The following is a 13301-nucleotide window of genomic DNA, read 5'->3' as shown; positions in this document are numbered from 1 at the left end:
TTTCCAACCACTCTGCCCCAAGCCTGTAGCGTTGCATGGGGTTGTTGTGACCAAGTGGAGGACCTGGCATTTGGCCTTGTTGAACCTCATACAGTTGGCCTCGGCCCATTGATCCAATCTGTCCAGATCCCTCTGCAGGGCCTTCCTACCCTTCAAGCAAAACAACAAAAATTATATCATTTTCAGTAAAATTATCACTCCAATGCTTGCTTAGCTTTCTTTACTTCAACAGAAAACACTTTTCCTGAAATACAGATGGAAAAAACCTTGTCCTGCAAGCTGGTCTTTGTAGATGAATCCTTAATCTTGGTTTTATCTCATTTAAATAAGTAGATACTATGGTGGTAAAAACATTTGCCCGTAAAGAGAAGCCAGACAGCCTGGCGTCTAAATTTGCTTAGCTCTGCAGCTAGTTACTTCAGGTTGTAAAAAGCATGTAAAAAGAACTTCAGTTTTATATCTGTACAGGTACTACTGGGAGATGTAAGAAAACTGACAGACAGGCACCACTCAGTGCAACATTTCTGAATATGCATTTTCTATTTATAGTGTGTTGAGAAAGCTAATAAGGCATCAAGTGAGAATGTCATGATTATAATTGCATGCAACCCAGCCTCTCGCTGCAAAGGGGCTAATTCAGTTAGCATTTCTATCCAATGCAGAGTAAATATTGATGCTTGACAGCATTCATCTTGTTATTTATACCCGACTCATTAGAAATGCTATTTGCTCCCGCTGCTGGAGAGTGAAAGCTAGCTCCCCGGGGTAATTACTTAACCCACGGGAGGATTCCTTTACAGTTAGTAATGTTTTCTGGAAATCACTGCAAATAGATGTATGAGGTTAAAGTAATTTATTGTTAAATTAGGGTGTGATCTACAGGGACAGGTTCTGATGGTAATTGGTCATGGCTGTCAGCTGCTGAGGGATTAACTCAAAATTTGTCTAGCATTTTCCAGTCAATGGACATATGTGGAAAATATTACTTGTCATTGGACTGCTGTATTTCTGTCTAATACACAGACCAGCAGAAAAGGGGGCTAGAAAGAAAGTCAGGAGTTCATATAGTCAAGTTTCTGTAGATTTTCTAACCCAAAGACACCTCCATCTCATTGTGGAGCGGTTGGAATCAGGGAACAGTTTTTGCAGTGGTGCCAAAATTATTCTGAATGTTCATTTATTACTCCTCTTTTTGTCTTTTTTTACTGTGTTGTGCACGTGGAAATGACTGTGTGTGGGGATGTGCTTACATTTCCTTAGCAAGAATTCTGCAGACTGTCCTCTGATGCCTTACAGATCACCACTGTCCTCTGTCCAGAGGATAAAGTCATTGCTCAGACTCATCCCCTGGACCTAAACAAGATTATTATGAGTTAGCTCAGCATTAACTGAAACATTTGGGAGTAAACATGGGTTCCTTGAGTATCTGAAGAAGTTATGGTGGGGGAATGTGGTGCCTGCAAGAGAGGAAAGACTGCAGTCTTGCTATGCTAACTTGAAGTATTTTCTCTCATTGCCATTCCATCCCGTAGCCTTTAGTAGCTTTAGTCATTATGAGACAGCAGTATCAGGAGACCTGGGCTGTCTTACTGTATTCTCCATGGATCATTATCTAGCACACTGATTCCCACAGATCACAGCAAAGACAAGCTAAATGTGCACAATACCATAGTTTCTTTTTCCCATGGTCACCAGGGTAAAATAATCGTGAGGAGTTGGAGAACAACCAGGGCTGAGCACAGAGAAGCTGAGAATTGCTTCTAGCCAACTTTGCAACCTTCCAGGGAGCAGATTCGGCAAATTTAAGATCAAAGATGGCCTCATTCTCCAGCTAGCAAGGCTTTGAAAGACAAGGAAAAAGCATGCTGCTTTCATGTGGAGGAGAACACTTTGTATTCTTGACAGTGCAAGTGAAATGCTAACACGGAGAAGGCAATTATACTGATATGGCTAGTCTGGGAAAGAGCATTTAGATGTGCTGGATAATGGGGAGGAGCTCCAGGAACTTTCTCATTCCCCTTTTCATAAGCAGAGAGATTATCACCATTTTTCTTCACAGTACTGAACAGCAGGGAGGCAAACACAGAGAGTGCAGTGCGTTTAAGAGCAATATCACAAATACATCAGAAAACTGAACCCTGCTCCATAGCAGATTTTTAATTCTGCACCACACAGGACTAGCTTATCGACTGTTACATTTATGAAAAACAAAGCAAGTGAACTGACTTCTGCTGATAGTGCCTTTGTTCATGTAGATATCCCACCTACGATTTAGACCTATGTTAGCCAAAATGTATTTGCATGTGCTGTCCACGCCTCATTCACTCTGAACTGGCCCCGTATTAATCACACCATTTCTATCAAAGCCTGTCAGTTTCACAAGGGGAATGTGCATTATTCTGTACCTTTTTTTGTTAGTCAAAAAGATAAATTTGGAGATCTCTGGCATTAGAAAAAAATGCACTAAAGGGTCATTAAAGGCAATTTTCCATCATGGTGCCCAGGTGATGAGCTGCACAGTCACCCTCACCAGCTGGGCTCAGTTGCCAAGAGTACTGAATGTCCACTTGATTTGATTTGTCCTTTTTCATTTTAAAATAAATATAAAGCTTCGTCAGATGGTATCTGTACATCCATCTCTCTCATGCCACTCACAAGGAAGCTTGATGTCCAGAGAGAGAAAGGAGAGGAGGAAAATCTCTCTGGATTCAAGCAGCCTTAGAATGAGGCTGGCAAGAGGTTTTAGTGTTATTCCTCCTTCCTCCCTGCAGCTGGTCCCTGCTGCTCCCTTGCTGCAGCTTTCCCCTTGCTCTGAATGCCAATTTCAGTGGCAGAGGAGAGCTGGAAAGACAGCACTGCTGCACTGAGCAGTCCTCTGTGATACACAAACAGCTTTCTGTGCATAAGAATGCATTTTCTCAAAAGAAACTGATCCAAGAGAGAAACATGCATCCTCCTGCACAACAGAAACCCCAGAAGCAACCTTTGCCAGACACTCTATAAAAAGCAGAGTGGGGGACAAAACCACAATGGATTCTTACAAATGAGGCATTTCTGCTTGGCTTATTTTTCTGCCAGGAGTAGCTTCCAGAAGAGCAGTTTCTTTTTCTGAAGGCTGGGGGGGAAGAGGGGGGGGGGGGGGGGGAGCTAGACAAACCCTGTAAATGTGATAACATTGAAAGGAAAGCTCATTTCCTATTATTTGCAATAGCTGTTCCCATTTCCTAAGCTGATCAGCAGTAGTGTCTGACCTCTGGTGTCTAAAATCAGTATAAAACCTTAAAATAAATTGAAGCATCAATTCATTTAATCCAGGCTGACTGTTTCAATCCCTGGGTTATGCTTATTTTGCTACACTGGAGATTTCAAACCTGCTAGAGAAATTTTGGGGTGATATCTCTAACTGAACACCAACAGAGAAGTCACAGGAGGCTGTGATCTGTCTCTGAACAGCAGCAGTGGAACAGAGTGCACCATTGATTTTACAAAGAGAAGCTTCTCCTAACTTAAAACAAATTAAAGAAGAAAAGTAAATTAATGGCTTGATTTGGCCTCATCATAATAATGAAGTGGAGGTCTCAGCAGTCACTTAAAAATATCTCAGACATATGGATTTTATTAGAGGACGGTGGAATATTATGTCATAATTTTACCCAGAGAAGTTCTGGGAGCAGAGATATAAGGCTTCCAGATCTAAGCTCTGTTAAGATTGCAATTGTTTTTATTTCACAAGCTGAGAGTGTGTTCAAACTAACTGTAGGGTAGGATCTTCTAGGTGCACTGAAATTAGTCCTACTGAATGATCTTCTACAGAAGCCTCTTCTCCTTAGAAAAACAGCAGAAATGTCTGTTCTTTCTGAGGAATGAGGCACCTGTTAGATACATATAGTTTGGCAATGTGAATGCTCTTTTCCCATTTAACTTCCACAGCCCTAAGGATGTTTAGATCAGAATTTTGGTTATGGCTTCTGTTTAACCGCAGCCTTCATGCATTCCACACTAAGCCTTTACTGCCTTTAATAAAAAGTTGTGAAGCTGAAGTAAAACATGAAGTCGTGTTTTCTGGAAACACCGTTCAGTTTACTTTTCTGGACAAAAGACTTAATGAATGGAACCACTGTGAGGCATCAGAAAACGTCTGAAAAGGCTGGTCACTCTGCCTTGGGGTGAATATTGCTGAAACTGTCAGGAGGGTTAAAGATGAGCCTTTGCACAGCAGCCAGACATGCTCAGAGTCTATGTGCTTCCCATATCTCAGGGCCTGTCTGATCTCGGAAGGGGAGAGAGCAAAAGAACCACTGACAATTAGGGAGAAGCTAGGAAGAGGTGGGTTAATTAGAAAAAAACCCCAAACTGGCAGCTTCCAATATTTCAGAACTATTGCAGACTAGAGACAGGTCAGAGAAGATGGGCACATGTATGCGTCAGGGGAGGGAGCAACGGGCACAGTAACCCTTCAGATAGGAAATCCTGTTATAAAGGTGCAAGTTATCCATCTCTCTCCCTGGCAAGCAGAGCAGAGGTAAGTACTCAACCCATTTTGCAGCAAAAGAGATTGCATTATGGTGGATCCTTAACTGCTACAGGATACTTAAGAAGGCTACAGGATCACTGCAAATTTTGGAGAAAAGGTTAGTAAATATTACTTTTTTGCTGTGAATTCCACTTTGATCAAAGTAGTGGATAGTATTAAGCAGATTAAAATAGAACAAGTTAAAAATAAGTCATTTGATAATGTAAGAGAAAATTTTAAGTCCATTTTTTATTTATACTGCATCCCCTGGATACAACTACAGCTGGGCCCCGGTGACCTTACAAGTTATGTAAATTTTAGAATGAGTCCCTTAATATTTTTTCAGAAAATATTAATAACGTTTATCAAGTAATTTTTTTTATTGGCAAAAAAACGCCTAACTCCTTAAGTCAGTGAATGTACTGAACATACTCTCTTGGCGCTTTTTAAAATCTCATTGCAAATAAAAAGATTGACAAATATATTCATATATTCATGAATGACCAGTAAACTGGATAAGTAATAAAGAAAAATCCATTGACTAATTTCCTTGAAAAAACATTGCATAACTCACAGGAGAATTTACCTATCAAATGTTATTCAAGTAATTTCATTGCTAGGACTGTGTGTATTTTTAATCCTTGATCCAGATTTTTGAATGTGTTTAGGAATCTAAAAATGTATTTGTACATCTCATGGGGTTTTCAAGACTTTAAGCAGGTTAGGGACAAAACTCATCCTGAATTTGAAATTCTAGTCCTTGCAAAATAGATCAGTATGTGGCATCCTACTGAGGCAACCTGAAGTGATTTCCATAGTTAAAGTTACAAGAAAGTGATTACAAAATCTTGTGTGTGTGTGTCTGTGTGTGTGTGTGTGTGATTAGGTTTATTAAGCTTTCAGCATTAAGACTTAAATTTTCTGTCCTTTGGTCTATAAACAAAGGCAAGAGATCTTTGTTCTTCATTTTTATTTTGAGGGAAGAAGTGTTTTGAGGAATATTTTTTTTTTATATGCTGAGAAATATCTTCTTAGAAGCATGAAAGTTATATGAGATGGTCCAAGCCTCTCCTCCTTTCCTCATTTTCAATCACTTTGAAAGAATTAAAGCAAACTCTCCCAAAATTCTGAAATAGGATCCTGAAGTATTTGAGCGAAAAAAAAAAAGACTAACTTGCTCAGATCATTAGTGTTATCTATAAACTTCTGGCTCGCCTGGAGTCATGGAAATAGTCAGATTGTTTTCAAAGCTGCAGGAGCATACTCCTCTCCATGTGCTCCTAACTCAAGACCTCCAGATAGAAATCTCATTCTGCATATGTGTGCAATGTTTGCACTATTTTGAAAGCCTGACACTTACAAACATTTTGTGGAAGTGGGAATGGAAAATATTTTACTACTTACCATCTTCTTTAGTGCGGGTGAAAATTTGTTCACTTCGCACTCCATCTCCAGCTCGCGTAAAGGCCAACACCTGAATGCTGTAGTTGGTGTATTTTTCCAGGCCATCAAGCTCTAGTGATGGCTGTGTAGTAGTGACGTTCTTTATCTCTCCTAGCTCTATAGAATAAAGAGGAAATTTAGTTATTGCCAGGTTCAGTCTTCTCCCAGTTATTGACACCTACTGTGGAAATCTTGGGGATTAAAGAGTACCAGAGAAGTAATGCTTCATTATTGAACATGTTTCTGCTCATTGCAGGGGGTGGGACTAGTTGATCCTTAAACGTGCCTAACAATCCAAACTATTCTATGATTCTATGCTTGTTATAAAATAACAATTAATTATAATGAATTAAGGTAAATTCCTATGTGTGCTGACTTTATAACATTCAAAGCAGACCCAGTTTTCATTTTCAAACTATTTTTTTGTGCATTTTTTTTTTAAATACAGGGAACAGAATTGAAAATTTCTACAAGTAATAAGATTTTCCATAAAGAATAGATAAAAAGAAGACATTACTGCAAAATATTCCCTAGAGCAAAAATGAGAAAGCCAGTTATCTTCATAAAGATTTTCTGGTTTTGAGAAAGACCTTTTCTCATAAGGAAAAGCAACAAAAAAGGCTCTTTTGTTTTAAAATATGTAACAAGTGCTGCTGCAAACACTTGATGGCAGTAATACCAGCTAACAATAGATTTAAACATAGTAAAATAAGATTTACTTGCAGAAAGATGATGCGCTTCATATGAATCTTTTTTACAGCAAGCTAAGAAATATAACCCATACAGCAAAAAAGCTTTAAACTTATTTAGGGAAGAAAATAAAGCTGAACAAATGAAGAAACCCCAGTTTTAAGAGCTGCCTGAACATAATATATTTTCATCATGTTGTAGGATATCACATACGAGCTTAGATGTGCACTGACAATATTCACATAGGATCTGATCCAAACACTACAGGCATCACTGAAAACATTTAATTTTATGTCTGTCATGTCTACATGTTTAAGTATGCTTCTCATACATTTTTGATCTGTACAAAGGATTTGGTGGTTTATTTCCAAATACCTTTGACTCCAACATTACTAGCAGTAACAATGAGCCTCTGGGTTACATTCCTGCTCTGAGTTCCCCTTGCCTCACTAACAGAGGCCAGGATTTGCAAGGCAGTTACGTATTAGAATGAACTATGATTCTGATGGATGAAAGCGGAAGAAGGGAGACAGCACATTGCCCCAGAGCTGTGAGAATTCAGCAGGGCAAATAGGAATAAAGGCACGTGCATCCCAAATCTACTAATCCTTCATTTACAAGAAAGGACCATATGTAGAATTATCACAATCATAAATTGCAGATTAGTGAGGTATCTCATTTCTCTTCTGATCATTTCACTCATTCTCTGCTCAGGAGTGTATTTCCCTAGGAATTATGCTAAGAGTACAAAACATAAGAACAACAGATGAGGCTGGCATGAAAATAACAAGTCTTTTCCAAAAAAGTTCTATTCTTTTGCCCTCAAGTATGGAGAACAAATGCATTGTGTCCAAAAATAAGCAATAACCTCTCAAGTAGGTGACTAACTAAGCAAGCAGAGAACCAACAAAACTAAAGTAAAATACAGGATTGGGCAAGTATGTTCTTTATAAAAGAAACCTGCTGGACTTTGTAACTGAGATGAAATTTGCTCAGATCATTTTGGGTACCATGGCAGGTCTATGGTATGTTGCAAGACCATGGTGGAAGCCTTGCCCGAGGGCCCCACCAGGTAGCTTTGCAACACCTGCTGCTCTGTTAAAGCTCTATGGAAAATGGCTTCCTTCATATGTAGATGAAGTTTTCTCTAAACCGAAGAGAAAAGGAAGTACAATGCTTTCACAGCAGAGAGTAAATGATATAAAGGTCACATATGGGTCGTTACTTGGTAATAATTTGATTTCTCTCACCCCCATCCAAGAGATTGGCCCAGTAGATAACCCTGAATCCTTGCAGAATCCCATTCAGGGTTTCTTTCGCCAGTGTTGACCAAGAAATAGAGATGGTTTCTGGTGATGTGGCAGTGGCTTGCACGTTTCCTGGAGGACAGCTGGGCACTGGAATAAGATATTCATCATTTTGAACTCAAAGAATACAACTTCATGTTTACCCTTTGGCTACCCTTTCAATTTTCATTGCTATCCCACCACCCGTTATTTAATTAGCGGTTACACACTGTTAACAATGCAAAACCATTATTCTTGCAACAATCCACGTATTTCTACAAGTGCAGCTGATTTTCCCGGAATGACTTTTAATGTACTGCTTCCCCACTTGCTGACTAGTCATTCAACAGGTTATTTGTCACTTCTGTTGAAAAAGAAATGTCTCCTAGTGCTGAAATATGCAGAATATTCTGTTAGCACTTTAAATAAAATTTTTAAGATTTGCAGCAAAATTTCCATCTTTCTAGACAATTCTAATGTCCCTTTAAAATTGGGGGGGGGGAAGTCAGGCACTTTAAAAAATATTGGAAAAAAATGTTCATAAGGTATTTTCACTGACATTTAGAAAAATTTGAAAACATCAGCCAAATCGAATGCATTTTCTGTTTGCCATTTAGTATCAAAGGAATGCATCAGTATTAGTATTTGGCATTGCTTTTAAAACTTTTAATTCTGAGAGAGACTCAAAACTGATTAATGACCAGGAAAAAGTACGCATGCCTAATACCGAAGAAAAAAAAATTCTATTTATACTACAAAATGTACTATTAACACCACAAAATATATGCACATGTGAGTATACTGCCTTCTGAGGATTTGCAGTGATCTATCTAGCCTAGAAATATTAAGAGTAAATTAAAAATGTCAGCCTTTCATGAAACGTATGCCTCAAAATCTACAGCTCTTGAAAATTTTAGATGTGTGCTACTCCATTTCCTCCATGTAAAAAGACAGATTTCTAGCCTGCACTGACTTCAGCACACTGGTGCAAATTTACAGTAGCTGAAAATCTGACCTACACTATCCTTTTAGATTATTATTTGCTTTTATATTCCCCTAAATTAATAGCCCTCTTTTTGGGTATGGAACCATTCTCTTTTTCCACTAGAGGACTCCCTCTCATTGTTTGAGAAATACTTTTTATGCAGTTTGAAAAAAAAATCTAAATTGTAGCTTGGATTGGACAGGTTGAATTTTGTCTGAAATAGCAATGATTTTTCTCTCATTAGTTTGGATATCCTTGAAAAAAACACAGAGCTTTCTTTATGCTGACAAGATAAAGCACTGCATAATACAAGAGCTCGAAGTTTCACAGCAGATTCATTTGAAAACAGAAGAAAGTCAATAAAACTAACAGTATCACTTAACCTTTCAGAGTTTTACTTCTTAGCATCTCAGAACCATGAGGAGATTGTTGTGAAGCTGTGATGAGATCACAAAATTTCCATATATGTAAACACCAAAGCAATAGGCTTCTTAATGAAAGCTATGGTCTTACATCATTCACTGCAGCATATATCACATTAGTAGAGTTGTATTTATTTGCCTGGATGATTCTGCATCTCTTGTAATGAAAATTGTACGTGCTCATTAGCCAGTGTCTTTCCATCCAGCTGTCTACTCTATCTAACACCTGTAAAGTCTGGTCTTCTATTATGCCCGCTATAGTAATCACCAATAAAGCAATAAATGTAACAAGGTAAAAAGAAATAAAGAAGCAATATGTCCCATGACAGCTGTTTGCCAAGGACCTACCATCCTCAAGAGTCGTGGTGATGATTTCCTGAGAAGAAGGTCCTATTCCAGCCCGGTTACAAGCCTGGACTACCATGCCATACTGGGTGAATTTTTTCAGGTTATTCAGTGTATAAACTTCACTGTCGCCAGTGGTATCAATACTGATGATGTTGAACTGGAAGTTGCCCCCTGCACTGTACTCCCGATAACCTATCTGGTATCCACGAATAATTCCATTTTGCAAGTGCTTCTTTGGAGCCTAAACAGAAAATGAAAGATGACACATTATGTACATGTCTCCAAAGTCAAGTTGCTCCCCTTAAAATTTTTGAAATATACACCATGTCAACATTTTCTTCCTAGCAAATGCAAGTCTATTCGTAGGTAAGAATTCAAAAATACTCCCTGCACATGAAGTAGTAACTTTTTACTGCGATATATAAATTTCAGGTGCAGTTTGTTCTAATTTGTGCGTTCCTGTGCTAAAAAAAAGACCTTTAAGCGGTTCACAGACAGAAAAATCTGATAAAGAGATATTCTTCAGTTATAATTTGAATTTATAATATTTTGTTCTCTTATCAGGTGAATTGATCACAGTTGAGTTGATAAGGGTATATTTGCATTACAGGCCTATCATTCAGTACTAATTGTGTTTTTGCCAGAAGCCTCCACCATTCACTCACTAAATCTTTAGTAAGGCATTTATTGATCTGTTGAAGGCAGTCACATGAGTTTATTCAGCAAGATGCATTAGGAAAATTTTACGCTGTTCTTTGAAATATGCTTCTGTTCATTCAGTGTGTAGCGTGGAAAGATGATTAGATAATGAGTGCTGAAGGCAATAATGAATTGGAAAGCAGGGATTTGCATACTGAATAGCTACTAAAATAAGGTGTACAATATCTGGTATTCAAGACCACAGATAGTAAAAAATAGCTGGCCATAATTATGTACCATGTTTCTCAGTCACACTGCAATATTCCCTGTAGCTGACTAGTGGAAATCATTTATGTACTCCGTAACATAAAGTGTAGTGAAGAATAAAACAGGGATTGGGAACTCGAGGAAAAAGCCTGTTATTGACAGAAATACCTATTAAAATTCCATTTAAATAGTACTGGACTAATTTCAATATGTAAGAATGTTCCTGTCTAATTTTCTATGTATATGAGGTATAATTAGTATAAACATTTTAAGACACAGTTTATAATCTGTGGAAAAAAAGTTCTTTCAAATCATCCAAATCTCTATCAAATTCCATCCAGATGCCCATGAGCTCATCTCTTCCACTGACCCATAAAAAAAGTCTTTGTGATGCAGTTTAACAGCAATGAGTTTAACCGGCAGAGGCAGCAATTCTGCTGTTACAATATCCCATTAAGTCTACTGAGGAACACATTCTCAGGAAGAATACTCTTTTCTGCCACAGGATCTGTCTGTTTCAGTGGTTTATAGACTAAAGTCTCACTGGAGCTGATAAAACCAGCGTGTGATTTGCCTTTTATCCACTATCAACAAATGGTTGCTCTGCAAAAACCAGCACCCTCTCCGTATTTAAAATGTATCACTGGATGGATCTGACTGAACGAATTATCTCTTCAGATGATTTATTTTATGCCCCCTCCTTCTTTCAGAAACAGAAACAAAACTTGAAGCAAGGATATAATTTCCACTGTAGTACTTCAGCTCCTCTGGTGCCAATAAGCTCTCTGCAAGAGCACTGCTGTCCGTTCAGGTGTGGACAACTGAATTAGGAGATTCAGGTCTTGAGCACCTTGTAAGGCACACTGCAGGGATTAGAACTGTCTTTTGGGAATCTAAGAGTATAATTTTTTCCTGTTTGAATATTTCTGTGTTTTGTTGTCAAAAAACTCCCAACTTCTCTACATACATGTAGGTCTTTTACTACCAAAACCCTTTGTTTGCAACTGCATTACCTATTCTGAACAACTGTATGGCTTCATGGTCTTCAAATGATTGCAAAAGGTGGGGTTTTTTAAGATGGGCTGGGGAGTGGAAACTAAGGTCAGGGCTTTTTTGTTTGTTTGTGATTCAGATATCTTCATAAAATAAAGCCATTTCATTCCATCTGAGAAAAAAAAAAACTTTATCACATTTAAATATTTAAATATTTCAGGGTAAATTGCCTCTTTAGTTGAAGGATTCCAAATTCTTTTACTAGCCATAGCATTTTGCATAGCTCATACACTTTTCTAGGCACTGTCAGTGTTGATGAGAAGGGGTAAAAAGACTGAACAAACATAATCCAAACATTTCCAATGAACTAAAGGACAAACAGTTTGGACAAAGTAGCAGACAACTCAAACAAGTGTTATTACAGGGAGGACTATGTTCAGACAACATTGTAGTTCACTGCCTCTTTTCTAGATGTGTACCAGTGTGGAGGCACCAGTTTAATCACACCAGGACATCAGTTCTCTCCATTAGTGTTGTGACCAGCAGGAGCAGGGAGGTGATGGTGCCCCTGTACTCAGCACTGGTGAGGCTGCACCTGAACTGTGTTCAGTTTTGGGCCCCTCACTACAAGAAAGACATTGAGGTGCTGGAGCACGTCCAGAGAAGGGCAACGAGGCTGGTGAGGGGTCTGGAGAACAACTCTGATGAGGAGCGGCTGATGGAGCTGGGGTTGTTTAGTGTGGAGAAGAGGAGGCTGAGGGGGGACCCTATTGTTGTCTACAACTGCCTGAGAGGAGGTTGTAGTGAGGCAGGTGTTGGTCTCTTCTCCCAGGTAACGAGTGATAGGATTAGAGGCAATGGCCTCAAGTTGCGTCAGGGGAGGTTCACATGAGATATTAGGAAAAAAGTCTTTACTGAAAGAGTGGTTAGACATTGGAACAGACTGCCTAGGCAGGTGGTGGAGTCACCATCCCTGGAGGAGTTCAAAAAAAGTATAGATGTGGCACTTCGGGACATGGTTTATTTGGAGTTGATGATCTTAGAGGTCTTTTCTAACCTATGATTCTATGATTCCACCACAGCTTGGCAAATCCTCAACAGTCTATGTGGAGATTTCTCATCTCAAACATTACTATATGCACGGTTGCACATCTCAAAATCTAAAGCCTCTCCCAGCTAAAGGCTGCAACTGGAACATTCCCATGAGGTACCACAGGTGGCTTTTGAACAGAAGTCGTAACCACAAACACATATTGCACGTTGAAATCACAAGCAGCATCTGTAAAACACACAAACCACATGATGTTGTGCATTTATCATTTTCTGAATGACATACACTGCCTACTGCCACATACAGCACACATCAAGATGCTGTGTGTATATACACTATGTATCATAAGGCATGCACTGCATACCAAGAACAAGTGAGCGTTCACCTTGTACATAAGAGATTACAGAAGCATATAGCACATATATTGGAACTCATATATCTTACTGTAAAACAGTTGGAACACAATGAGAAAATGGAATCATACATTTACTAAGCATTGAAATGTTCTCAGAGCAGGACTGTCGCCAGAATAGCCTCTTCACTGGGAATTCTGCAGTTACATACTTTCTCATTTTGAATTGGAATAAAATAGTAAAATTTTCAGTTTTCAAGGAACTTCTTTATAATAGTTTTTAGGTCAAGGGTATTTTTTTCCTTAAATAAA

General features: G+C 38.7%; 1 protein-coding gene across 5 annotated transcripts in view; it reads right to left on the bottom strand.

The window, feature by feature from the left end:
• DSCAM (DS cell adhesion molecule) overlaps window positions 1–13301 on the bottom strand; it is a 509926-nt gene that overhangs the window by 88500 nt on the left and 408125 nt on the right. For all 5 annotated transcript variants that reach the window (XM_075431726.1, XM_075431754.1, XM_075431749.1 and 2 more), the window contains exons 17-19: window positions 9688–9928; window positions 7897–8043; window positions 5918–6073 (exon numbers count right to left, since the gene is read on the bottom strand). In XM_075431726.1, coding sequence (XP_075287841.1) covers window positions 5918–6073; window positions 7897–8043; window positions 9688–9928 — 544 coding nt within the window. The remainder of the gene's footprint in view (window positions 1–5917; window positions 6074–7896; window positions 8044–9687; window positions 9929–13301) is intronic.

Source organism: Opisthocomus hoazin, chromosome 1 (assembly GCF_030867145.1).
Source record: "Opisthocomus hoazin isolate bOpiHoa1 chromosome 1, bOpiHoa1.hap1, whole genome shotgun sequence".
Taxonomy (NCBI): domain Eukaryota; kingdom Metazoa; phylum Chordata; class Aves; order Opisthocomiformes; family Opisthocomidae; genus Opisthocomus; species Opisthocomus hoazin.
This window is presented reverse-complemented; position numbering and strand designations above follow the sequence as displayed.